The 26,359-nt window shown below is 37.9% G+C and overlaps 1 protein-coding gene across 4 annotated transcripts in view; it reads left to right on the plus strand.

The window, feature by feature from the left end:
* Positions 1-400: 400 nt before the first annotated feature.
* mctp1 (multiple C2 domains, transmembrane 1) overlaps positions 401-26,359 on the plus strand; it is a 168,708-nt gene continuing 142,749 nt past the window's right edge. For 2 of the 4 annotated variants that reach the window (XM_015373325.1, XM_015373326.1), the window contains exon 1: positions 407-1,237. In XM_015373325.1, the coding sequence (XP_015228811.1) occupies positions 722-1,237 (516 nt within the window). In that variant the 5' untranslated portion in view covers positions 407-721. Of the gene's footprint in view, positions 1,238-26,359 lie in introns of all 4 variants that reach the window. The other 2 variants (XM_015373329.1, XM_015373327.1) reach the window with 2 other exon arrangements.

Raw genomic sequence — 26,359 nt, forward strand, 5'->3', positions numbered from 1 at the left:
AGGAACCTCTATCTAACCGATTATTAATTAAATAATCGAAAAAAATAATCGACAGATTAACTTATTTGCAAAATAACCGTTAGATGCAGCCCTATTGGAGTGTGATGGGTCGTGTAGATTCTTTTTCCAAACCAGACACAAATAAAACAGAAAAACTTAGCAAGGCGCTGCATGACCTAGATTGTTTTTGTTTTTTAGTTTTTTATGTGAATATAATATATAAACATATCAGGCACACTACACTATGAAACCTCCATGGGAAGGGATGAGGAGGGGTGAAAAGCTGAATCACGATCCTCTCCACAGGGCGTTGGGGGGGATGTTTCCAAATCATCAAGTCAAGAGGTTTGGCCAGAGGGAGGCGCAGCGTCATTTCAATGCAACACAAAATAGGCAACTTATTCTAACCTCTGATTAAAACGGTGGAGAAAGATAGTGGGGAAGCCCACAACTAAGCGCTGGGTTAGAAATCCCTTCTGTTTATTTTTTACTTTATTGCTGAGGTAGAGTGTATACTATATATTAATGATAGCTGACTGTTTATGGCCTATCACACAGTGTGACATAATAATTTAGCGCGCATAGCTTTTCTGCGGACTGGCAGAGCCTCCATCACCATCCCTGCGTGCGCAGCGCGCGCCACCAGCAGCCCGGCTCTAACACCCGTCCGAAGCGGCTGCAGAGTGAGCTCAGGCTGGGTGGCTGCTGCTGCACAGGCACCATGGAGCAAAAATCCCCCAAACCCGGAGGCTCCAGCAGGGGCCACGAGTCCCTGTCCTACCAGCGGAGGATGTGGAAGAATTTCCAGGAGAAAACCAAGCCGTGGCTCAGTCCTAAATTGGGCTCGGAGCGCCGCGGAGCCGCAGGGGGAGCGGAGGGCACCAAGAAGGAGTCCGGGTTGTGGATGTTCAGGAGGAAAAAGAAACAGCTGGACCGAGTGTTTTCCTCGTCGCAGCCGAACTTGTGCTGCTCCACTCCGCCGCCTTTTGAAGGAGAAAAGACCGAATCCACCTCGGAGATGAGCTCTGATGCTCCGGCTCTAGGGACAGCTTCTGGGGCCACAGGCAGCAAGCCCGAGCTGACGGCCCACGGGAGCCCCAAACTCCCCGTGTCCCAGCTGATGATGTACCAGCAGAAGAGCTCCTCTCTCGGCTCGGCGTGCTTCGAGAAGCTGGTAGTGGATCCGGCCGTGGAGCTGGGAGAGGAAGAGCAGCTGCGTAAAAACGCAAGTGATTCTGTGAGTAAATAGTCATGCAGGAGGACAGTCAGAAAGGAGGTCAGATTGTAGCCTGTGGTAGAGACCAAAGATGATTAAACCTAGAAGACAAGTTTGATGATGATGATGATGATGGTGCAGCAGCAGCTCCTTCCCTGACTCTGTCATGTGATGCTTTCCATGCCTTCTTTTTTCCACTTCATTCTAGCCTGTATCATGTTGGAGTACCGGTATATTGGTTAAACGCACTGAGCTACAGTCAGTTCCAGCAGAGGTCTGGACAACCATCTGATAATTTTACCTTCGCCACAAACTCCTTATTCCTAAAAAGACAGCATCTTCTAGCTGTCTTACTCCATGTCCTACACTATAGCAGACTGTCCCCCCTTTGCTGGTGACATAATGCACAGCCACAGACCATTAACTTTAACTACCTTTAAATTTTGTTGGAGGTCAGTTCCTGCATCACTGAAATCTGCTCAGTCGGTGTCTCTCAATCATCCTAAAGTTTGTCAACCTGTTCCACAAATGTCCATAATGTTGTCTGTAAAGCCCAAAGGTTACAGAGTGGAAGAAAAAGAATAAATGGTAAGGATGTCCCAATCTGACATTAATATCAGATATCAGTCAGTAACAAAAAAACTAATGTCGGATTTTATCGGCCAAGATCTAAAATCTCAGATATTTTCCTTCAAATAGAAACACTTTGCGTCTGTTAAAAGTTTCTGTAACTCTGTGGTTCATTTGACATGGGTCAGTTGTTTTCATAGATTTGTTATTAACTTTTGTTCCATGTTTTACTAATATTTCTAGATCAAGGATTTTCTAGCATTCTGAAGTAATAAAAGCTGGTATAATTCATACTTATATTGTATCGGGTAAATATAATGGGCCAATTCTCATAGTTGAAATATTGCTATCGTATCAGAAATGAAAAAGTTATATGGGGTAATCCCTGATACACGGTTTTCAACATTATTTGCGAATAAAAGTAAAACAGAAATGGTTATGGTCTTCTATAACCATTGAAGAATAATGATGATGAATAAAATCCAATTGCATAAACTGCTTTTAGGGATAACATATTTCAGAAAACATCACTTGTGTTGAATTAAATCATAGTATAAACCCAGCCTTAGAGGATGATGAATGTTAGTGAGAAAAGGCCAATTTATACTTCTGATGCATAGCCTCTGCAAACATCAAATCTGTCTCTGTGCGCGACCATGCCCCCAACGCAGAGGTTCTGCAACCTTCGAGCACCTCAAAAAAAATCCTGACTACACGTCAGACGGTCGCAAACTCGCGCATACTTCACGTGGAAGTGAGCTGACAAAAAGCAGTTGCGATTGGTCCTTGGTGTGTCCTTCCGACTGTCTGTGTTGTCGTCCTTCTCGATTCGGTGCCGGGCCGCGCCATTTTTAAAAATCGAGGAGTAATAAAAAACAATGGATGACCATGACGAGAGGTTGATCGAGGAGGTTCGGAAGTACAACCAATTCTACGATGTCTCATACATAAGGTTTTGGAAATAAACACTCCCGCCGGCGCCTCAGAAGAAGTCCTCGTGACCATCTGCCAAAGTTCTCGCGAGTTCTCGAATAGACTCCCCCTAGCACTTTGGTGGGAAACTGCTGTGCATCCCTAGTAATTCAAGACCGCCGGTGTAGAAGCATACTGCAAGCAACATTTGATGTTGCTTGCAGTATGCTTAAGCTGTTTTCAGGACAAAAGATGGGGATGTTTAAATCAAAATGAATAGAATAATTTCCCCAGCTTATAAAATAGTGATAGTGCTTTTTAGGACTATCCAAGACACAACCGTCCACCCAATCGGACAAGCAACTTAAGTAACCATGGTAACTACAAAGAAGCTAGGGAGATACCCAGTCCAGGTAAGACAATTTGTCTACATATCTAGCAGTAGTACACTCGACAAACCTGACCTTTATAGATGATTGGCAATGAGTAATAGCATGCCAACATTTGAAGAAAAAAGTCCTCTGATCAGATGAGACCAAAAGAATAACCTTTTATTTTATTCCCCGATAAAATTTTATAGCATATAACCCTAAAAAATAAACCCCCATAGATTGAAAATGGTTAGGGTAGCATCCTTCTTTGGATATGCTTTTTTTTTTTCAACAGGGACGATGAGCAAAGTAGTTGGGAAGCTTAAAATAGTGAAATCCCAGAAGAACACGTATTACATCACAACCCAAAACATACATCCATTATAGTGGAATGGCGTAGATCAGAACAAATTCATGTGTTTGAATCATTTAAAGTCCAGACCCAAGTTTAGTGAAGATCTGTGGCAATTCTTGAAAATATACTTTGATCAAAAAGTCAGTTTCTTAATGTTCTTTTAAGTTAGTTAAAAACACCCCAAAAGACTTGCAGCCAAAGATCTATAAGTTTCCTAGCCTGATAAACCAGACTAAATGTGAGATCAAATGTGTAATTTAGTTTGGCTGCGATGAATGACACATCGGAAGATTGTTGATGAGAACAAACTGTTGTCTTTCAAACCATGTCTGTGCCTATTGGCCAACGCTCTGACCAATGAGTGCAACTGACTGTGACATAGGAAGCTCGACAGAAAGCTGGTGGTGGATTGTAAACAAACAGCCTTCCTGTAAAATGGCGAATACGTTCTTCTTAAAAATGAAGGAGCATAGAGCCTATTCCTGCTCACGTTTCAATGAAAACCCCAAGTCTAATTCTTCAAAAACTGATTCCAAAGCTGAGTCAAACGAGAACTGTTCAATAATTGTTGCCATCTTTCTTGTTGTACAGCTTTGTCGTCACGCCCTCAAAACCCCACCCGCTTTGCATCCAGAAATTCAAAAACACATCTCTGTGTTGTGCTTGGCCAGTTCTAGGACCTGGGGCAGTGATCGAGGCTAGACCAAACTCACAGGCAAAAATGATTTTGGCCGCTGGTGGGTGGGGCTAGTTTACCAGGCCACTTTCCTGCCGTCTGAAAAGAAACTCATGCCACATGGATTTTGTAAAATATTTAGAAAAGTTATGTGTCTCTTTTTGTTGCTTTATCAGATATAAAACTTCATAAACATTTTTAAGCTTGTGGTGTGATTTGAAAAACTGAACCTTTTCACGGGGTATAATCATTTTAGCAAGGCGCTCCGGGACTTGTGCTGAGAAATGCGGGCGATATGAAAATATGTGAGGGGTGACTGTAGCAGCTCATTTATGTATTATTTGTATACCACACAGGATACAGAATGATTAGACATATAGTAAAAGTGTCTGCTGCTGGAGAATGAGTGGAACCACAGGACGGTGTTCTGGATCAGCAGTTATTGCAAAGCTTTTTATTTGGCCACATTATCAGAGCTCCAGGACCTGCTTTTGAACACCATCCAGGCTTCTGTCTAAAAGTGATTTAGCATATAAGTGTTCCCTTTCTCACTACAATTGGGTGCAGCCTTGCTAATAAATTTGAAGTGCATAGAGGAATAAGAAGGCAAGTATTATTGGATTTATTAGAATTGATTAGTAGTTGTGCTCTACAGTTACATAACACACAGAGATCTGGCCAAAGCCTTAGGAAGTTTTAATCCTCAGCTCTGTCCATATGGCTGCCATTTTTATCCCAACTTTTGTTGGTCATTTGTTTGATTTTCCGCATGGGATGAAGGAGCAGGGCGACAGCAAACACTTTGTAAACACAGCTATGGTGCTGTATGTGTTGCAAAAACGGTGATAAATAATGATGAGATGGAGGAAAGAACAATGTATAATAAAAGTGATGCTCTGCTGCTTTGAGTTTTACACCTTATCCAAACACACAGTTGTATAAAAGGCTAAGTGGACCAGATATACAAATTACTGTCAGATGGATAATGTGTCTCAACAATCGAATGAATATAGAGAGGTTATGGTGCAAAATGTATTTCCTTTAAATATACAAGCAGACAGAATGGTAATGCACAGTAGAATACAAGGCAGCCACTGTTTAAAACACATTTTTTTTAACAGTTGTTCTATGTTAAAGTTGTTGAATACACAATACTTTGCCACAATGCTTAAAAATGACAGAACAGTCTATAGCTCAGTAATAACTTTTAACCTCTGGCCCAGATAAAAGTGTTTAAAAGTCTTTATAGATTTGAATAATATTTCAACTTTATTAATATCACATTGGAGAAATTCACTCTGCATTAACCCATCCTCCTGGGGAGCTGTGTGCTGCCGTCATGGAGCATCCGGGGAGCAGTGTGGGGTTAAGGGTCTTGCTCAGCGACCCAGAGTGGCAGTCTGTGGGAGTGGAGCTTAAACTCAGAACCCCCTCACAATCACCAGGTTTTGAGCATCCCCACAGCATGATACTGCCTTTGCAATGATTCACCAACAGGAAAGCCTTTATTGATATGAGGTACAGCATTAGGTCTCACACATTCTTGCAGCACATGCTTGTAGTTCCAAAAAGTTTCAATTTGGTATCATTCAACCAGAATAATTTCTTCCACATCTTTGCTGTAAACTGCCAAACTGGACTTGGATGTGGCTTTCTTTCGCAAAGCTCTGTTTTTGCAACATTTATAAAAGGAAAATGATAAATGTTGAAATTTAAAGTAACTTTCAGATTCTGTCTGAGAGCTTTTTATCCCAGCTTTAGAGTTTTCTACAACCTAATCCAACCAAAATTCCAATAAAATCTACTCAGGTTTCTAGTTGTGTAATGATGCAAAGAAAATTTAAAAGGTTTTAGAAATATGACTTTTTTTTTTTTACAGGGCAATGTAATCTCATAAATAAAACAGAAACATTGAACCTAAGCAAAAGCTGTGTCAATTTTAAAAGTGAGTTATGATAAAGGTCTAGTGCCAACTTCTGGATTCAATTTAATAATTGAATCAATCCAGAAAAAAACAAAACAGAAGCTTTTACTTTTGAGATTTGCAGTGCAAAGTATATTTATCTTGTTCATGCGGGCGACAGCAAAGCATTACAGGAAACTGACCAGCCTGAATAAACAAACAGATAATGTCAACATAAAAATAGTGGGTTTTTTTGTTGTTGTTTTTTTTACTTTTAAGGATGCTATTTTAAGTAATGAACCAAAAATGTTAACACTGTGGCAAGGAAATCTTTTGCTACTGTAGGTGTTTGCATTTGTTGTTTTTTTTGCACATAGTTTGCACCAATGGGCTAATGGCAGTCTGTATATAGTAACCTATCAGTCATTCCCTAACGGATGTAGCAAGAGCATCATGTTAATCAGAAACATTTTTATTATACTATATTTATGATTATAACAAAAAATCTTAAGAGGTCAAAAAGAGCATTAATTATGACAGAATAAAGTTGTGAAAAACTACTGCACTGGACTAGATAGCGTGCAGATCTTTGCATGCAAGCTAAACAAAAAGCGTTCCAGGCAAAAGTTACAGTTAAGTCCTGTATAATGGATTTTATGAAAATAGTGAAACCCTACAGTGAAATATCTACATGCTTCTGGTCAGTGCAGATGAAAATCCTGATCTATGTATTCATCCAATTCCCATAACAACACAAAACAAAACAGTTTTAGATTTAGATGTATGAGGTGTGAACATTATTACTGATGCTGGTAAGATTATATCTTTCCTATTAAACCATATCTTTCTCGCTCCTTTTTCTTGTTCATCATCATCGTTTCCACTCTCCATGTTCTTTTGCATCTGCACTGTTAAAATCTGGGCACAAGAAGCAGTGAAAGTCCATCCATCTGGCAAAAGATATTAGAGACAATCAGAGGGTAAAAAGAGTGCTACTAAATTTGCATCAAGGCAGTCCTTTGCAGCTACAGTCATGTTCAAATGATCCTCACAAATATTGCGTTGAAGCTTGCAATTCAATATATTGTGCAGGTCTAGCAGCAAGACGGTGTTGGCTTTTTATCAAATGGGGGATATTCCCAGTCACTGAGAAAAGAAGCTCCTCTGACTCAGCATTCATGATTATCATGTTTATTTGAAACAACAGTACACAGTAGTGTGGGTGTAATTTAGGCACATATCTCAAGTAGCTTGCAGGAACAAATATGTGGGCTTTTTGTTTTCATTGCACACTGTATTGACAAGCAATGTCACCAACTGGCATGGTTATCTTATTGTTAGAATGATTGACACCCTATCAATTGATCATGAGTCAAATTTGCACAAAATGTGTGAAAATCAACAGTTTAGCATGTGTTTTTACAATATGGCAGACATGTCATCATCTCTACATGTGATTTTGTATAATACAGCCTAGCAGAAACAGATTTGGATGAAAGTAATGACAGAATAAAACCCTTTGTATCTCTCTGCATCTCTGCAATCTGCTCAATCTCCAGTTAAAGGAGGAACATAAAAAATAACCGTCTATATTTATGAACTGTCACATTAGTATTCTTCCACAACCAAGCCATCTTACTCTTCCGTTTACTACTTTAAAATATTTATTATTCCAACTTGGAAAGTAGGTTTTTGTGTCAGAGACACTACAAGGCTCCGACTCAAACATTCATGCCCTTTTCATTAATAAATCCATTATAAAAATGTATGTCTTTAATCAGGCTGGCATAAGATCTGATATAATTTAACGAAGATTAAAGTATTAAATATTCAAAAAGCAAGTTAATATATATAAAAAACACAAAGTAGAAGAATAACAGCAGATAGTCACACCCTCACTAATCCTGAGTTGTTTTAAAATGCAGATGCTTAAGCATGAATATGGTGTCTGGATAGTGTAGGCTTATATGTGTAATAAAATTAAATGCACATGCAAAATATTAAATGTAATAATTAACTACATTCCATAAGTCTTGTTAAACCTACATAAATACAACTCCATTTTAAAGTCCTGTATCATTGTACATTTAAAACATAAGGATGACGCACTTGCTATTAGAGTTAATTAGCGAGTAAGTGATGTAGTTTTTATAAAACATGTCCTACCTTATTATTTACTTTAGCTCACCCAGCTAAAGAAGATAATTTATCAAAAATCTATTAAGCTTTGTGCCAATGTTAGTTGTTCATTAGATTTGCTAATGTGGTGCTTTTAATGGGATATAAGCAGATGTCTGTCAGAATATTAAGCTTAACAGATTTTATTTTTGTGCTGTGACAATGTGGCAGTTAAAAATAGCTTACACTTTGCCTTGATGTAAGTTTAGATTAGGGTTTATTGCATTATTTATTATGGTTAAAAAATATTTCTAGATTCCCATTATCGATGCCCTTCCAGTCTAAAGTCTTTTTTAATTAAATCGAAAATGTATTTCAGAAAACTGTGTGTGTGAGAGGGGGGATATCATCTGAATGATGATAGCAGATCTCTCCTCCCTCGCAGTCCCTGTATCATTGTAGCTATTAACATTCTTCCTCTTGTTTATAAGAAGGAAAGTTAGCTGTTTGGGAAGTCATGGCTTAAAAACTAAAGAAGCAGTACACAAAACTGTTATTAATGTTATTTTTTAAAGAACGTTCTAGTAAGATAAGAGTCAAAAATGGCAGGTGCTGAGCAGTAGATTGTATTCTAGTTAACCCATTCCATAGCCAGGGTACACTGGCAGTCTCGCTTCACCTTGTTAGACTTACAATATATAACTCAGTAGTCTGATTTTATCATTTTAAGTCCACAGGTCCAAATTTTGTGGGCATATCAAAGATTACAGTGTTGATTAGGAAAACAGTTTATGGAAATGTATAATCTGAAATGTCCCTCAATGGGGTTATTTCTGTTAATATGAATACAGTTTATCAACAATTTTAACTGTATTCTTTGTTTGAGCAGATTAAAATGTTTACACGCTTTCGTTGCAGTGATAAAAAAGTACAGCAAATTATCCCTAAATGCACTTTTTTATTTTCATCCATCCCCATCGTCCTTGTAAATAATCTTCCTATTTCACCTCTCGTTAACACTGTTTCAATTGTTTGTGTCCTTGATAATGACACATGTACCCTTTGAGAACTCTAGGAGGAAAAACCCACAACAACCTATCAGAAGAAAGGTCTGAGATACTCCCAAGACATGAACTGTGCACTGTGCCAGTATGTGGCCCTTAAGCTTTTTTCTCTGCTGTCTAAGCTGGTTTCATCTCATAATGTCCGAAATGATCTTACATGTAAACGCAGCACTTTACAGACAAAGACATAAAATAAACCCAAAAGACTACTGGAAAAATGTACCAATACCAGCATAATTCCAATTTTGCATTTTCAGTTACTTTCTCCTACTTTTAATGCCACAAAAATAAAACTAAAAACAGAGCCAACTGTGAGCCTTCCTGAATACACTGGATGGGAAAGATGAAAAGGATGATAGACAGACACAGACAACAGTAATGTCTCCCAGGAGGTGGTTACTGTTTCTAGATTGAACAACACACAACGAGTAAAGGCTAAAGGATGTTTTCCCTGCTCCCTATGCAAATCAGACAATGTTGATTTGCAACTCAATGTTGGCCTCACTTCCTCAGTGGTGAGCGGATACCTAATTTATGCAAATGAGTCTTCTTGCAGTATTTGTAGTAGTACTAGTGGTAAACAAAAATTTTAGTAGGAGCTTCCCGAAAACCTTCCCAATCACAAACTGTGCTGTTGCCTGTGAGGAATAATTCCTGCATCGTTGCTAAGAAAATGAATTTGTGGACATGCTACTGTATGAGACATTTCTGGTTGCCTTCCTGATGCATTATTGCAAAGGATATCCCTAGTCCTTATCCTAAATAACCAAATTAGTTATTGATGGGCCCCCTTGTGAAAGAGCACTTTGGAATTTTAAATAAGCTGTTTAATATTTGTTTGATCTGTTGCCAACTTACGTATCTCAGAAAAGACTGTTGTTTTGGGTTGGAGTTGATTAATGGCATTCGATGTGAAATCGCTGTTTGTTTAAGACTGGTTTAAAACAAATGTTGGACAACAATTCATTATTTAGAGATCACTTTTATTCTTATGTGAGGTTGTAGTTGTTCAGCAAATAGTCGCAGCTGGCATCTGTTTTTATAAAGAACTCAGTAGATTGCTTTTATATAATAGAAGAGCATATTTCTGTGTGTATGTGGTTTCCAGTGGAGTCGCTGTAATATCTGAAAGACTACTTTATTGATTCAGGCAGAAAAACTGACCAAAGGAGAGATTGGTTGATATGGGGGTAAGAAGTATTTTCATGGAGCTCTCAAATAAAATTTACCTTTCCTTTTTCTCTGTAATGTTGGTCCTACGCAGTAAGTATTAACGCAGGAAATTAAGAAAGAACAGTCATTAAACTGTCAGAATAATCTGTGTGATATAAACTCAGCTGACTTTATAATAAGGTGCACAGGCAGCCATCTTGGCAGCTGGTGGTTTTACACATTGGGGAAATTTTTTTGCCACCATGAATGAGCAGCGCTGCATATTTTTGCCAGCTGCAATTCAAATAATATGAATAAAATTATTTGAACCTAAAGAATATGCAAAGAGTTAAAGCACCTAAATCATCAAGGCGTGTATCTCATTGCTGGTATTACGGCTGAAAGAGTTAAATTTGAATAAATGTGTTTATTTCATTGATTGCAATATTTTGTCTTATTTTTTTTTCTTATTCCAAGCAATATTGTCGTCGATTTCAACTGAATGGTGGGAATAGCAATAAAACTTAAGTGTACGGACTGAACTAGATTAATTGGGACTGTAGTATTTGACTACATTTTCATTAATAGGACTTTAGACTAACACTTATTTAAAATGTTGTCAAAATTGACATTTGTTCAATATTTGGATATGTCTCTTTAAATAATCTGCAGGAATAAAAACATGATAGTTTACACATTTGATCTGTCAGCAATGGCCAATTATTCCCCGTTTTGTTGATGGCAATATATTTCCCATTTATATTTCTTTGAGATTTTCTGAACTCCTGTTAGCTTTCTACCAGTGAAATGCCGGGTGCTTTGATGTTTCTCCATTGTTCCTCAATGAACTAAATAGTCAAGCCTGCCTTGCATTAGTGACATTAAGCCATAAGGAATCCTTATGGTGAAACCCAGTAATCACTGCTTCACATTATGTATAACCTGAGTCAGAATTGGGTGTCCAAGTCTGCAGTTTTAAACGAGTTTGATAAAATACCTCTGTTTTTTTTTCTTATTTTGTCTTTGTGTGTTTGTGTATTTTTTAAGAACACTGCAGGCCTGGATCTAATCTGTGTTGGGATAGTGACAGAAGAGGAGAACAGAAGGAGTGTGCCAGCTCACCCCTACTGTTACACAGTACATTTTTAGGATAAGAAGTGTCCCTTTGACCGCTTTGGCAAACATTTTTAAACACATTGTATATTTCTGCCGTGTGGATACATTTTTATTTTCTGTCTGTTCGGGAAATCTGTGATTTAGGAACTGTAGTTAGAATTCATTTGCAAATCCAGTCCTGGTTGGTTGGTAATTATTTTCATTTTTAAGTTTAGAAAAGAAAACAGCATTTTAATGTAGCAAATCTTTTAGAACTAATAATTTGAATTTTAAAGAGTAAATTAGTATTCAGTATATTGCACTTTTTAAAATGATCCCTCCTAATGGGGGATCGGTTTATGTTTTGTAGATTATGTCAAGCAAAAGCTTGCACTAAGTAATATAGATATGAAGTATTTACCATTACCAAGCTATAACGGTTAAATATTTTGAAATGCATGTTACTAAATCCTTATCATACAAATACATGTCATATTTAAGCAAGAAACCAAAACTAAGCTGAAACAAACCAAGGAAAAACTTAATTCAAGAGTGGAAAATACCAAATAAATTATCCCCAAACTTTAATTGATCCTCCTACAGTAGTTTACTTAGTTATTAGTATTATTTCTGTTATTAATACTGTATATATAAAATGGTGTTGTATTTTATATTGACTAAAACTGTATGCCTTTTTAATTAGTTTAGTTTGCATAGTATTACATGCGACACCTAATGTTTAGAAACATAGAAGTAATTCATGAATGGCACAATTATGATCAATTAGTTTTTTTTTTAATAGTGCACATTTAATCCAAAGCTGTATGTTTAGAATCAGCACAATGGGAATATAAAGGATCATTTAATGCGCTTAGTGACCTTAAATTTCTTGGCTTTCACTGATTAAACCAGCAGAAATGTTTCACATTTTGATCCAAACCCGGCTAGATCCAAACACTGGCAAAGTTTTTAGGTTTAACTGTAGCTGAGATCAAACTCCCTCTGTTCTCTGTTCCTCATGATAAGGTTGGTGACATTTAAACCTCCATCTTCTTTCTTGCGGAGTGAAAAGAACTGATTAACTTAACATAAACAAACTTTCTTGTTAGTATTGTGGTCTTAGTGATAACTTTACCTTGTTATGCTGCTTCCACTCAGTGGATGCTCTGATGTAACCTGTTGTAGTCCTGGTCGGGTAATGATTGAGACAGGCTGACAGTCCGAGGCTCCCACTCTGCCTTGTTGCAGTCAAGTTGCCACGTGTGCCAAAATATATAGGCTTCTTTTTCATTTGACTGAAGGTTGCTCAGCTAAATAAAGCAGTTTTTTTCACACTTCCCTGTCTTGTTGGTAGGGAATTTCCAGCCCAAGTAATTAACAGTTTGTAATCTGACGATGCAAACTCTATGTGCTAGTATGTATGAAAGGAAGCATAGTGGCTCCTTCTCCTACCTCCTTCCTTCCTACCAGCAATATTTGAACAGCACTTATCTTGGCCAGCTCTAATGCACTTTTGCTTTGGCAAAAAAGCCCTTACCAATTTAATGCATTTTGATCCACTAAGTCAAAAGAATTAGTGTTTTACAGGTTTCTGCAGCATGTGATGGCTGCTGAGACGATAATAAAATCATTTGAATCATGGTGTTCTGGAAGAGAGACACATCTGAAACATGCAGAGAAGGGGTATTTGAATACCAGGCTGTGGTCTACCACTGCTTTAAACCATAGTTTTACGATTGACCATGTTTATGTCATGCTGTGTAAGATGTTAATTAAAGCTGGGTTGATTAGGTGTGTTTTTATTTCAGACTTGCCTTGTTTGACACCACTGGTGTAATGGAGGTGCTGCAGTTATTAGGAAAGTAGGGTTTGGGTTATCTATTTATATATTTCAGAATGTTTTAAAAATGCTTTAAGCTGTAGGGTTTTTTTATAGTTAGGAGCAAATATATTTGGTTTGTGTCCTTTCAGCTGCCCCCATATTCAGGGATCCCCACAGCAAGCCATTACAACTTCCTCACAGATTTGGTAACGCCGGGTAGCCTTCGTTACACAACTGGGTTTCGAACTCAAGTCCCTTTATTACAGTCAAAGACTTGAAAAAACCACAGGGACTGTTCTTGTAATAAACAACAATGTGAAAGTGGATGAAGTATTGTTTGTGGATGCAGAGGCTGGGAAATGTTGCTTAATATTTGAAGCATAATAAAGTTTGACTATATAAAGAAGAAATGCGAAGTAAAGCGATTTTCTTGGCATTGGAGTAGAGCTTAGAGTAAAGAAGCAGCTCCATGCAGGAGATAGATGAAGAAAATGCAGGAAGAATCCTCTATAGTTCAAATAGCCTACTTTCCTGCTTGTTGTTGATATGTACCTTTTTTTTTATCATGCTGAATCTAACTGAATAACTCATTTCCTGTCCTCTGGAGACGTTGAAGACAAGGGGACATTTTTAAAACTTTAACCCCCTGTGTCTCAGCAAGATAACAAGAGAATAGTATTAAGGACATGGACTGAGTACTTCTTTAGAGTGCAGATAGCTGTTTGCAGAGCAGTCAGTGCAGTCGGTAGGGCAACACTAATCACATCACTGACATTGTGCTGAGCACACTTAAACACAGATAAAACTCTTCCCCTGACAGGTTGGGTTAGGCTAACCGTAGCTTTTCTGACAGCTACTAACATTCTTTGAGTTCATTCATTTTTTGTAGCCTATAAAATGTAAATCTATTCAAAATTAGAATCAATTAAGCCAAATGTGGTCATTGTGGGATGTTTAATGATATAAATTATACTTCCATATGTAACGTGTCCTGATCAAGGATATTTAAAATTTTCATATGAGGGGCTTTGATTTGTGGGGCATGCAGTCACATACATTATCTGAGAAAGACCTCAGATAAGTAATGCAATGTTGTTGTTGTTTTTTTTTACAGGTTTTATCATTATCATGATAGTACCACAAAATACTGTGATAAGATTTTCAGTCTATTATCGTAATAAGATTTAAAGTCCTTATTCTTTGAATTTTTCATCCCCGGTATAATTTATCATGAAAATCAATTTGATAAATGATGATCATAGCTGAACACTGTGTTCCCAAACATCAGTGTATTCCATCCTGCATGCCCTGCAGGATGGTAGTTCTATACCATATGTAGGATTCAAATGATATGATATGCTCACCATGCATAGTAGAACATAATATAGGGGGTTAATATACTACTGTATATACTCAGTTGAAAATGCATGCTTACAATGTGGGTGTTTTTACTGCCAATGCTGGTCTCTTAATTTGTGAAACACCCTTAGAAGAGATTTGGTGCCACCTGCTGGTAAGAGTCTGATTTAACTTCCAAGAGAACTGAGACTTTCGTGCAGTTAGCACTTTGATACATAATTAGGAAAGGTTTCAGGTGTCTTCCAATATTTCCTTAGCAAGATAATCAGACAATCTCTCTTTCTTTACAACAAGTGATATCCCGATTTTCCATTGCTCTTTATCTAGGTTAATAGACTAAGCCAAAGAAGTATTTTCCTGAGTACTGGAAGGAAAATTATACATTGTTTTTTACTTTTTGATTACATAAATTATACTCAGAAAAATAACTTTGAATTCAGTTCACTTCAATCTTGCTATTCTAAAAAACCCCAACAATATACATTTCTACATGTGCAGATTTTTTAAGTATAAATGCTGCAGTTCTGTGAAGGCCTCTAAAGTTTGATGAAGAACATAGTGAAAAACCAGACATTTTTGGCCTACATGCATAACACTTAGTGTAGCAGAGAACATTCAAACATTTAGACCTGCCCTCCCATTACTGTGTATTTAATGCATATAGTGTATCTCTAGTTCTTACCATAAATTATATAAACATTAATAGGACCTGCTGTGGCTGAGCACTCAAGACTGATTGAAAATGATGTAAAAAAAAACAAAGATATGTTATTTAAAGACTATTTTGACTGTTATTTTACCTTATTGATAGTTTTACTGAAAAACAATGTTGGTTTAAAATAGAAAGTATAAGTTTAATAACTCAGAGGAACAAACATTAGAAATTATTTTAACATTTTACCCTCTTCCTTTTATACTGAGTTAATCTCAAACAGTTCTATTAGCGAACCCTGTGTGCTCTAGGAAGTATAATTGCAGCTCCTCTTACAAAACTAAAGTATTGATAGGAGCTTTGGAGGTTTTTCACATGTTTGTAATCTCAGGCTTTATTTCCTTTGATAGGTGAATCTTAATGTAGGCGTCTGGAAGCTTGTTCTTCGTTCTCTCATGAGTAATCTTTTGATATCATTTAAAAAAAAAAGGCAATGCTCTGAATGTTTTCTAGCAGAGAGTGGGAGATGATACTCTATGAGGGATTAGCACATTTTAGATGTGCTTGGAAGGACTGTGGGGTCTTGCATGAATTCCCGTACTGGATGATTCCCTCCCTTCTTCTATCCTCTCATGCAAGCCCACTCCATTAAAGGTGAATGTGAAAAGACAATGTTATTCTGAGTAACTTCTGGGCTTCAAAAGTCTATAAATATAAAGCCTTTTATGCTTTTTTTTTTTTTAAACCAAAGTTGCTGTTAGTACCAATAAAGCATAATAAGCACATTTCATATGTTTGCACAAGTAGAATAAAGGTATCATGAATATTAATGTGTTTATTATCTTTCTGATCATTGTAGGTGAGATATGGTGAGATATAAGTCTTCATATTTAATATTTCAATTTTAAGATGGTCAACCTTAAAGGTATAGTGGAGGATATCCACAAAAAAAAAAGCACATGCACAACCCTGTACCCCCTCCCGATAGGGAAGGCGTGCAAAATTATGCACAAGCCCAATTCTCCTCGTTCACGCTGTTTAAAAGTTGCTGTTTGCATTGCTGAAAATAAATCTATGTAATATTAAATTTTAATAATTGTCTCTCAATTTTGTCTAACTTGTCATCAGTATCAGTCTGTAGATTCTGTTCCACATTATCTGAATATAAAAGACAGCAACAGGAAACACTTTAAGTGAACAGCTTACAATTTTTTCCTTATTTTGGTTCCCCTGTTTTGTGCTTCCCTGGGCTGCTAGCGCCCATTTCAACAACTGACACTTTTTGGAGAGTTGCTTAAAAAAGGAATTGCTTCTGTAATATAACCTTAAAACAACTCATAATTATTCACTGTAACTCCCTCTGAAGCATTGAGAAATAATATGCTGGAGACTGGTTATTTTTTACTGAATAACTGCAGTTACAAGCTTTCTGCAGAGCATGACATTCTGAGAACAGAGTAATCTCTGTAGTGTTCAGGGTCACTCCTCTTCTTGAAGTATCTCCCACTGGTTTGTTTTAAAGGGATTGAACAATTTGCCGAGACGTCTGATAATTTTCCTCATGGTGCCCGGTTCTTTTCCTCTTCTGGTTTGTTTCTCTGATTCGAAAGCTGCTGCTTGTTGAACATTTCCATGATGTTCCAGGCTTGTTTTCCCGTTCGTATCGTGCTTGTTCATCGCCTCCTGCCACTGTTCCATCCACAGCTCTTCCTCTTCTGCTTTATCTCCAACACTGTCTTCGTTGCTGATTGTAAATGGCATGGGAGTTTCGGGGCATTTTTTCCTCTCTGGTTTGCAGTTCCGACCTACAGAAGGGTCACCTGATAGTGCAGCAGGGAGATTCTTTATTCCTGCATCTCCAATGTGTCTGTTCACCATTTCATATTCATTGGAGATGCTGAAAAGCCTCTCAGAGCCTTGATCTGGTCTTGGTGAGCTGTTTGGATAAGGCAACACAGAAGACAGTGTTTGTGAATAGTTAGAGTTCACCTCACATTTAATTTACATTCCAACAAGAAACTTTTCAACTGGATCCAATAAAAATAATGTGTTAAAAATGTGACGGGTCAACAGCAAAACATACAAATGTGCCCGTCGTTTATCAGTTTTTGAGGAAAAGCTGTACCTGAGGAGTGGGACGGTGTCTGGTGTCTTTGCTCTTGCTGTTGCCATCATGAAATATTCTTCCCTCTTACTCTGTGAAGAATCAAACTTTTTTTTTTTTTATAAATGAGAAAGATAATATAACAAGATAATAAAGTCACAATACTGTTGAGATCAAATTCGTATGAAATGAAAATAACACATAAATAGGCAAACAATGTATTGTTAAGAGCCCACTAGTGGTGCTCTTTTCCGCTTAACAGCTCACTTACAACACATAAAATTGTAAAGCCTGGGTACTTACCACTGTGAGCTAAGAAGATGATTTCTCTTTCTTTTGTAGCTGTACCTCTGACTGGAAATGTCTTTTTGTGTCTGTTTTAAAATAGCTTATTTTGAAAGTTGCATGTTCTGTTGTGCTTGGTTGCCATAGAGCATGGTACTTTTTCATTCCAAATCATAACATGCACTATAACTGTTAAAAAAACAAAACAAAACTGTTTTTACATGTCTGATAAACCGTTTTACACTGGAGTCTGTGATTAACTCTATACTAAATGGCATGTACTTATATAGCACCTTTATTCAAGTTAGGAGACTTGACCAAAGCGCTTTACACTACATTCATTCACCCATTCACACACTGATGGTGGCAAGCTACATTGTAGCCACAGCTGCCCTGGGGCTCACTGACAGAGGCGGGGCTGGCGTACACTGGCGCCACCGGGCCCTCTGACCACCATCAGTAGACAATGCAGGTGAAGGGTCTTGCCCAAGGACACAACAACACTGAAAGTTGGAGTCGGGGCTTGAACCGTCAACCCTTCGATTTCAGGGCAAACTCCTACATCCAACGCCCCACTAACATTGTGTGCTCTACTGAAAGGAGTTCAGTCAACTCATTATCATGTTTAAGAATGTCGCCTGAGATTACTTGATTTTGTGTATTAACCTGCAGGAGGCTGGAATCTGTAGGGTGTTTTGTTGGAAAAGGTTGTAGGAAGTTGTCCTTAAGTGTTTCTCAGTTGGATTCTTAGGTGCCCAAACTCCTGTGAGAAAATATCCCCTCAACTTTAGGACGAAGCAGCGTGAATCCATGTTTTTAATGAGTTTTATGGAAAATTCTAACCATTTAATCTATATATTGCACCCAAAATTGCTACCTCGTCACTCAATCTTTTACCTTTCTATCTATTGTGACAAGATTTTCTCTCTCAATCCAGATCATTTTTAGTTTTTGACTAACTGGTCTGACACTGAAAACCATCCAGTTCAGTGTACCTTAAATGCCCCTTGCTCCTAATCTAATGCCTTATATTCCGCAAACCTCAGTTGGAAAATCGATTAAGTAAAATACTCACCCAAACCTAACAACAAATACTAACAGAGGAATAGCTGAAGAGTCTAATTCAGGAACAAGACTAGATAAGAACTGATGTTTCTCCATTGAAAAAAAAATGGTAATGAGGAACATTATCTCATAAACCAATTGTTTAAGTAGTGCAAACCTTTAATTTAAATTGATCCAGTAAATTCTAAAATTATTCTTAGACTTTAATGTATCTTTGCAAAGGTTGGCCACGAATATGGTGGTGCTATTTATTGCACATACTCAGGCTTATTTCCATTTCCCATTCCAGACCTCTCTGCCTGTTTTAATTTCCAACAGGTGGTCAAACCACTTCAGAGATGTGATTATGACCACAGGCCATAAGCACTGTCACACTCCTGACTTACTTGAAATTCCATATTATTTTAAAGCCTGTGACTTTAAGCTTTGTTTAAAAGCCTGCTGCTAATTTGTTTTGCTCTCTCTTATCCAGACCTCATGTGTTCATTGTATGCTGACAGAAGAGAGGTAGAGAAGTTGAGGGATACTGACTTTTAATTTCTCATAACATTTTTTATGCTTTTAGACAAAGACATGTTCAGTATAAAACTACTTTGAAATACTGTCGGCTGTTGAGGCAAAGATACTGGACAAAAATACTCATGGCATGCATGCTACTGTAATAGCTGTATGCATGGAAAGCAAGTTTACTCCCTGAGCAACAACATTTGTGCTTTCTGCTTTGATGGAGACGGGAATTGACACATTACCAGAGACTTTTTTGATCCACAACCAGGACAAGGTAAAAGTAAATATTTTTTTTTTAACATGAATGGATTCTGGTTTTTTTTTGTAATGACTTGAGAATTCAACCAGATATAAATGTGAATGCTTAAGAGATTTATGAAAAACAAATCCTCTTGATAACAGCGCGCCATCACTGACAGTAACTTCTGGGGAGAGAGACAGGTTAGTTAAGACTTGAATGATTTCAGAAAAACTCAGCAAGAGCCACTAACCTTCTCTGGATTCTACTGGAGGCTTAAATTGTTTGCTTTGGTTTCTTAGTGGGAGCTTACAGCAGGTGAATAGGAGAGAGGACAGACCAGTTTTCCTTACATACAGCCACTGATCTTTAAAGGGCACCATACTAACCTTGGTAGTTCTCCATTGTCAGATTCAGAAAACAGGATAAAAACTTAGTTACAGTACTCATGGGCAAACAGATCCAGGGATGAGGTTTGAAGCAAGTAGCAGAGCAAAAGGTAAATGAAGTTGATCGGTCAGGCCACAATCATAACAGTCATTAAATATGTTGATCTACCGGTAGTTCTGGTGTCTGGAAGGGGAGACAAGAGGTAATACTACTCTAAACATGGAAAAAGGGGCTTACTGTGAGAGGCTGGATGGTTGGTGTTGAGTATGGGTCTGGTTATCTTGGTCATTGTTAATGAATGTTGGTCATTTTCCTGACTAATTATCTGCTATTTAAAAAAAAAAAACCCCAGTTCTTTTTCATTTTATTCTTAGTTCTTAGTGTGTAACAGAATAACATGGTGGTGTAAATGTGGGTGGTGTTCTAATGAAAGACGATGAGTCACAAGATAAAACTTCTAAGGTCTGCTACTACAATTTCTCAGGTCTTGAGTGTAGGCTGCTGTGATGAAACATGGTGTGCTGAATGTCTCCATAGGTTTTGAAGTATTTAGAAATGTTTCCAATATACCCTGCTGTATGTTTTTTCTTTTAATGCAAACCTTTTTCTAATACGTCCAGATCTGTTTGGACTAGCTTCTGCTTTACTTGGGGTAGCTGATAATGATTCCTAGACAAGACAGCTTCTTATCAGAAGCCATAAATCCATCTGGCCCAAATTTAAAGAACTAGGGATTTCCTGATTCAACTATTACATTTCTGATATAATGCTGATATTTAGATTATTAGATAGATACTTTATTAATCCCCAGTAGGGGAAATATAAACATATTAAATACAATGAAATAAGAAAAATATATATATGTTGCAACTTTAAGAACTGACTAATATTGACCCAATACAATATCAGGTTAATGGGTTGCATAGAGAAAGGCGTTAAGTTTTTATCAGCTTGGAATATTCTAGGTGCAGGGTGATATAATCCAATGTGATTTTTTTTTGCTCTGTGCAATGTAGTGGGAAATAGTATTCAACTATTTGCTTCAGTTAAATAAATGGAGATAGATGGATTGCACTCAGTTGCACTTTATTTTGATCTTTGCATAGAGAGAACAGTTCATCATACAGCCCTTATTGGTTGGTAATCAGCCCTGTTCTGCCTGGGCGACGTTTGTTTCCCCTTACTTACAATAATGGAAAGTTGTCAGAGTCAAAACCCATTACAGTCACTTTGGTTAAACAGTAACATGTTATGAATAAACCTTGAGAAAAAAGTCTGGTTTGTCATGGGAAGGTATGTCTTGTCTAAAAACACACTCAGACAGGGGAGTTGTTTGGCCTTGCTGGTGAAACAGGCTGAGTGAAAACTTTTATAGTGAGTAAATTGGATAAATTAATATAAAAAAAAGTTCTGACCACAATAACATCACAAATATGTCATTTACAGCGACAAAATTCCACCTGCTACATATTTATATTTTTACAACACTTGATGAAACAAATTAAATGAAAGCACCAAGAAATAGCTTTTTTATTTTCTCGTAAAAGCTAATAGTTAATTAGGTAGTCTAACTGAGCACTACAGTTAGAATATCTTATTTTTTCCAACTATCTTCTGGAGCAGGGGTCTCCAACTTTTAGAATCCAAAGAGCCATTTTGCCCTGAATCTGGCTGATTAATAGTCAACCAGATCAATAGGTGGATCTGGTTGATCAATAGTTGTTCAGAGATATCTTTGTTTAAGGGGAACACCGTTTTTTTACATTGGCCCTTTGATTTTACTTTTGATTTTATTACATCATGTTCTACTCAACCATATTAGTTTTGTGTCATTTGGAGCCGGTTTTGTAATCCAATTTACTTCTTCCTATGGGCAACGAGTTAAAGGCACAAACTAAACTGTTCATAATTTATCATTTACGGTACGCCAGCATTTATAACATGTAGGTGAATCACTGTCCCCCAGACATCCGCGGTTATATTTTTTATATTTATATTTTTTAAAAACAAAGTGGCGCGTGTATGACGTCACCCGCGTGCCGCACTGGAGTTGTGACATGCAGCCCCGGCCACAGGCGGCTACGCTCTACCCCTTCTATTCATTCGGCTAGCTAATCTGAATCTTTAATTCCATTTCAAGAGCGAGATCATCTGTGGTAGTAGCACTAGACATCTTCCAGGCATGTGAATAAAACTAGCTGCAGTTCGACGGACAGAATGAATGAATGGTAGCCGGCGCGCGCGGATGATGTCATAACAAGAACATGATGTAATAACGTAAATTCAAGGGGCCAATGTAAGAAAAACAGTGATCCCTTTTAAATGTCTGCTAAACAAAGCCTAAAGCACAAAGCACAGATTTATATGATCATAAATGTCAATTAAATACATGTTCTATGAAATAACTCAGTGCATTATTTATTTATCTATTTCGTTATTTAAATATTAAAGATACTATTCAATTCTAAAATGCACAATTTAATAATAAAATATAACATTAAATAATTAAAAATAACCCTGTGACAGACTAACGAAATGTCCAGGTTTACCCCCTCCTTTCACCCAGACTGCTACAGACCCCACTGTGACCTTGGCAGATAAGCAGAGGAAGATGGATGAATGGATAATTAAAAATATACATGAAAGGAATTAGATGAAGCCATTTAAAATTTACTCACCTCAATTTATATGTATACATAAATATAGATTAAGTAATTATGGGGATAAGAAAACCTTCAGGTCTAAGTTCCAAGTTAATAAATAAGTTTAAGTTAGTAAATAGTTTTGGAAGAGCATCTGCTCTCAGGTCAGGTTCCTGTGCATCAGTTCATTCTTTGGCAGTTTAAAATAAGCTCCAGCAACAGTTTTAAATGTAATTCCTGTTGAAGCATAACAGTGATACAACAACAACCTTTATGGCTTCCCATTAACAAAATTCACTGAATGCAGTGTGGTTCAACGTTAAACTGGCAAGATGATGAGTGGGAGTTAAAATTTATTCTCTGCGCATTTTCTTATCAGTATTGACCTTTCTCTAATTACAGTCTGTTTGAGTGGGAGCATCTTTTGATGCTCTGTTGGTGTATTTAGAAAGGACTTAACCTACATGTCTGAAACCCAGTTTCCATTAAACACTTCCTGTTCACAATTCTTAATACTTTGCGTTTATTATGGATTTTAACATATTTCAGTTATAAATAAACAACTACCAAATTCACAAAATGCCTGTTAATTTTAAGGGCTTTAGTCTGCATTAGTCGTGGTTATAAACTTTACTCCAGTGTTCTCAATGATAGGTTTGTCAATTAATTGGAGATTTTCAATTTAGTAACAGATAATAAAATGTCTTGGAAAACATTTCTCCTTGGTTCCACCTTGGCCCTATTGTGGCTCCACCTTTCTTGTACCTCATTCAAAATAGTTATGTTATCTGATATGTTATATACAGTATGCTGCTATATGTTTGGGCTGCTGGATCACATGGGGACCACTGTTCTTCATTCTGCTTCATTCAATCTCTATTCTCCCACTCTGCGTTATTTGATAAGTTCCACTTATAACTTTATGCTCTTTCAACTTTTTCCTGTCATAGTAGCTTCATCTGTTCTGCTTTTGTTCGGCTGTGACTCCATTCTGGATTGAAATATCAGTTGTGCTGCTGCCATTGTCATCTCTTTTTATAGATGTTGGAGCTTGGCTGTTTACAGTGTAGTCCTGTTTCTTTTATTGTGACTAGCAGAATTGGCTTGGAGCTTGTCCGCCTTGCTGTGTCTTTCCTGGATGAGGCTGCCTGTGGAGCTGGTTCACAATTACCATTTGTATCTTTGCTTCTTTCTTTATGTCTGCTTCTGCCTCCTTGAACCCCAGTTGGCCCCGGCAGATGGCCGCTCACACTGAGCCTGGTTCTGCTGAAGGTTTATTCCTGTTAAAAGGGAGTTTTACTCTCCACTGTCTCTACAAGCATGCTTGGTGTGGGAAATTGCTGAAGAGTCAACAACAAAATGCAAGTGAAGGTCGACCCTGCAGGCTCATCCGGTTATGATTGGAACAGATTGACCCAGAATTCCAACCAGACAATCATTGTGAAAGCTTAACACAGTTTATTGACACAAAACTGTTGCAGGTGATGTCACTGACTAGGGCAGGAACCTCTGGATAAGGAGACAGAAGATTAGTAACCAGGCTGACTTTACGATGTGCATCAATCACAGACGTAATGGTCACTAATCTTCTCTTAGTCCTCAGTCTGCGAAGAACCAGGTTAGGTACAAACTGGTTCACAGTAGCGCTGATGTTGATGTCATTGGTCAGGAAGTCCCACAGAATAACTCCTGCTGAGTTATGATGATCCATGGTCAGACAGAGCATCTGAACTGTGAAAACAATAGTAGGCAGGAGGAAAAAAAACAGTCAGAACCAGGTGACCAGAAGTCCAATGAAGCACCAGAGGGAAATCCAAGATGAGGTCAAGAAACAGTTCTAGGTTAGGCAACGGGCAGACAGGTCAGGGTCAGACAGGCAGTCAGGACAGAAAGGGATCATGCAGGTTCAGAAACAGGGACACATCGGGTCAGGAAAACAGGCAGGAAGTCAGGAATCAGAATGCTGGAATAGATCTCACCAATGGCTCAAAATAATCTGGCACTGATTTTTGGTCTGATGTTAGATACTGACGGGTGCAGGTGGATCAGATGAGTAGAAATGAGATTTGGGTGGAGCTGAGCAGGTGTGTCTTGTGAGGAACCACACCAGCATCAGTGCTGAGACACATCCAGGACAACTGAATTGAATTGCTGCTGGAGCTCCGGCGTAAACATTTAGCACATTAGTCAGGTGCAAACTTGCAAGTCAAAATATCTTCAGTCATGTGGCAGGAAGTAGATACTGTATAACTGCAATGACAGATAATAGAAAAAATAAAATCCAATTTCCAACATATTTTGACTATCAGAATTAAAATAGTTGAGACAACACAACAAGCGATATGATATGTTGGGCTGGGGAGGCATGGCTCTACAGAAGAGAGGGATAATTGCCTCCCTTACCCCCCTGTAGATCTGCCCCAGCACTGCACATTTATGTCAAATGTAATTATAAATGGCAAATATATTAGCACTGGTCTCATAACATTCCTTAGTTTCATCATTCAGGAACTCTGTTGCAAAGAATCACTGATTTAAGTGTCATGTTTGTCTTAAGGGATCTAACCCACATGCAGAACACTCAGAGGCTGGGAAAAAGTTCACAATGTTTATTGAACAATCACAATAAATGAATACGGATTCAGGGATTAATCGGGTCCGGGTCCGGTCACGACTTTCACTGTTCAGAGGTTGTTCAGAGCGGTAGAAGGGGGGAACCGGGAGGGTCCAGAGGCTGTTGGCTGGCAGAGGGCTAGGCAGAGGCAGGGCTTAGTTAGTGATCTTACTGATCTGGATCTGAGCTTCTCTCTCAGCTTCTTCTGAGGGCAGGCAGGCAGGTATCTGACAGATTTGGTTTTCCAGGGTTCTTCAGAGAACAGACAGATTGATTACAAACTGAGAAACTCTTCCAGGTTTCAGGTTTCGGGCTGGTTCTTCCATAACTGGCAAAACACTCTGGCGCTGGATTGTTGCTCTGCCCCTCCTTAAATGCTGGTCTCCTGATGAGCGAACGAGCCGCAGGTGTGGAAGTCAGCTTCAGCTCCAGGAGACCTAGAATGCCCTCTGCTGGAGAAAGGTGGACAGACCTCCAGATCCCAACATTAAGTATGCAAATTCATTAATGCAACCAATATACATATTATACTCCTCCTCTCATACTCCTCTATACAGACAAAGATTTTCCTTTCTCATTTTTTTCAAATTTTTCGGGTTTAGGTTGGTTTACCTTGGTGTTGAGTGTGAATTGGCATTCTAAAAGCAACCTGAATTTTTCAAGGTTATTGACAGTTCAAATGGAAAAGGAAACACGATGGGGACAGGGGGACTGGGCATCTAATCAACAGTCGCAATGGTAGCAGTTGTGCAAGTAGTAAGTGATTACCTAAGCAATGTCAAGGACTGATGAAGGAAAAGGGAGCAAGATATCCAGATAAAATTAAACAGAGATGATGAATCCATCTATAGATCCTGGGTGAGAAGTAATTCTCTGCTAAGGGGCTCACTTTGGCCTGGTTCCTGATGTTGTTTAGCAACTGTAGTTCTCCAATTATTTCCTGTGACTATCTTTACCTATTTCATTTGTGTTGTTTTCCCTGATTTGGGTTTGCTTTTAACTTCTCACCACTGTTCTTGTCCAGTTAATCTTTGTTACAATACACTAAGACTACAACTAACAATGAATCTGTTATTATTTTTTCGATTAATAAAATAATAATCGGATAGCCAAAGATTCCTTAAAGAAGACTTTTAATGAAATTAAACCAGTGAAACAAACTTTTCCCCTTGAGCAGTTCTATATTGATCATATTGACATTTATTTATGTTGAATGCAAAATGCTGATATATATATATATATATATATA

The sequence above is a fragment of the Cyprinodon variegatus genome, unplaced genomic scaffold (genome assembly GCF_000732505.1).
Source record: "Cyprinodon variegatus isolate N-32 unplaced genomic scaffold, C_variegatus-1.0 Scaffold85, whole genome shotgun sequence".
NCBI classification, from domain to species: Eukaryota; Metazoa; Chordata; class Actinopteri; order Cyprinodontiformes; family Cyprinodontidae; genus Cyprinodon; species Cyprinodon variegatus.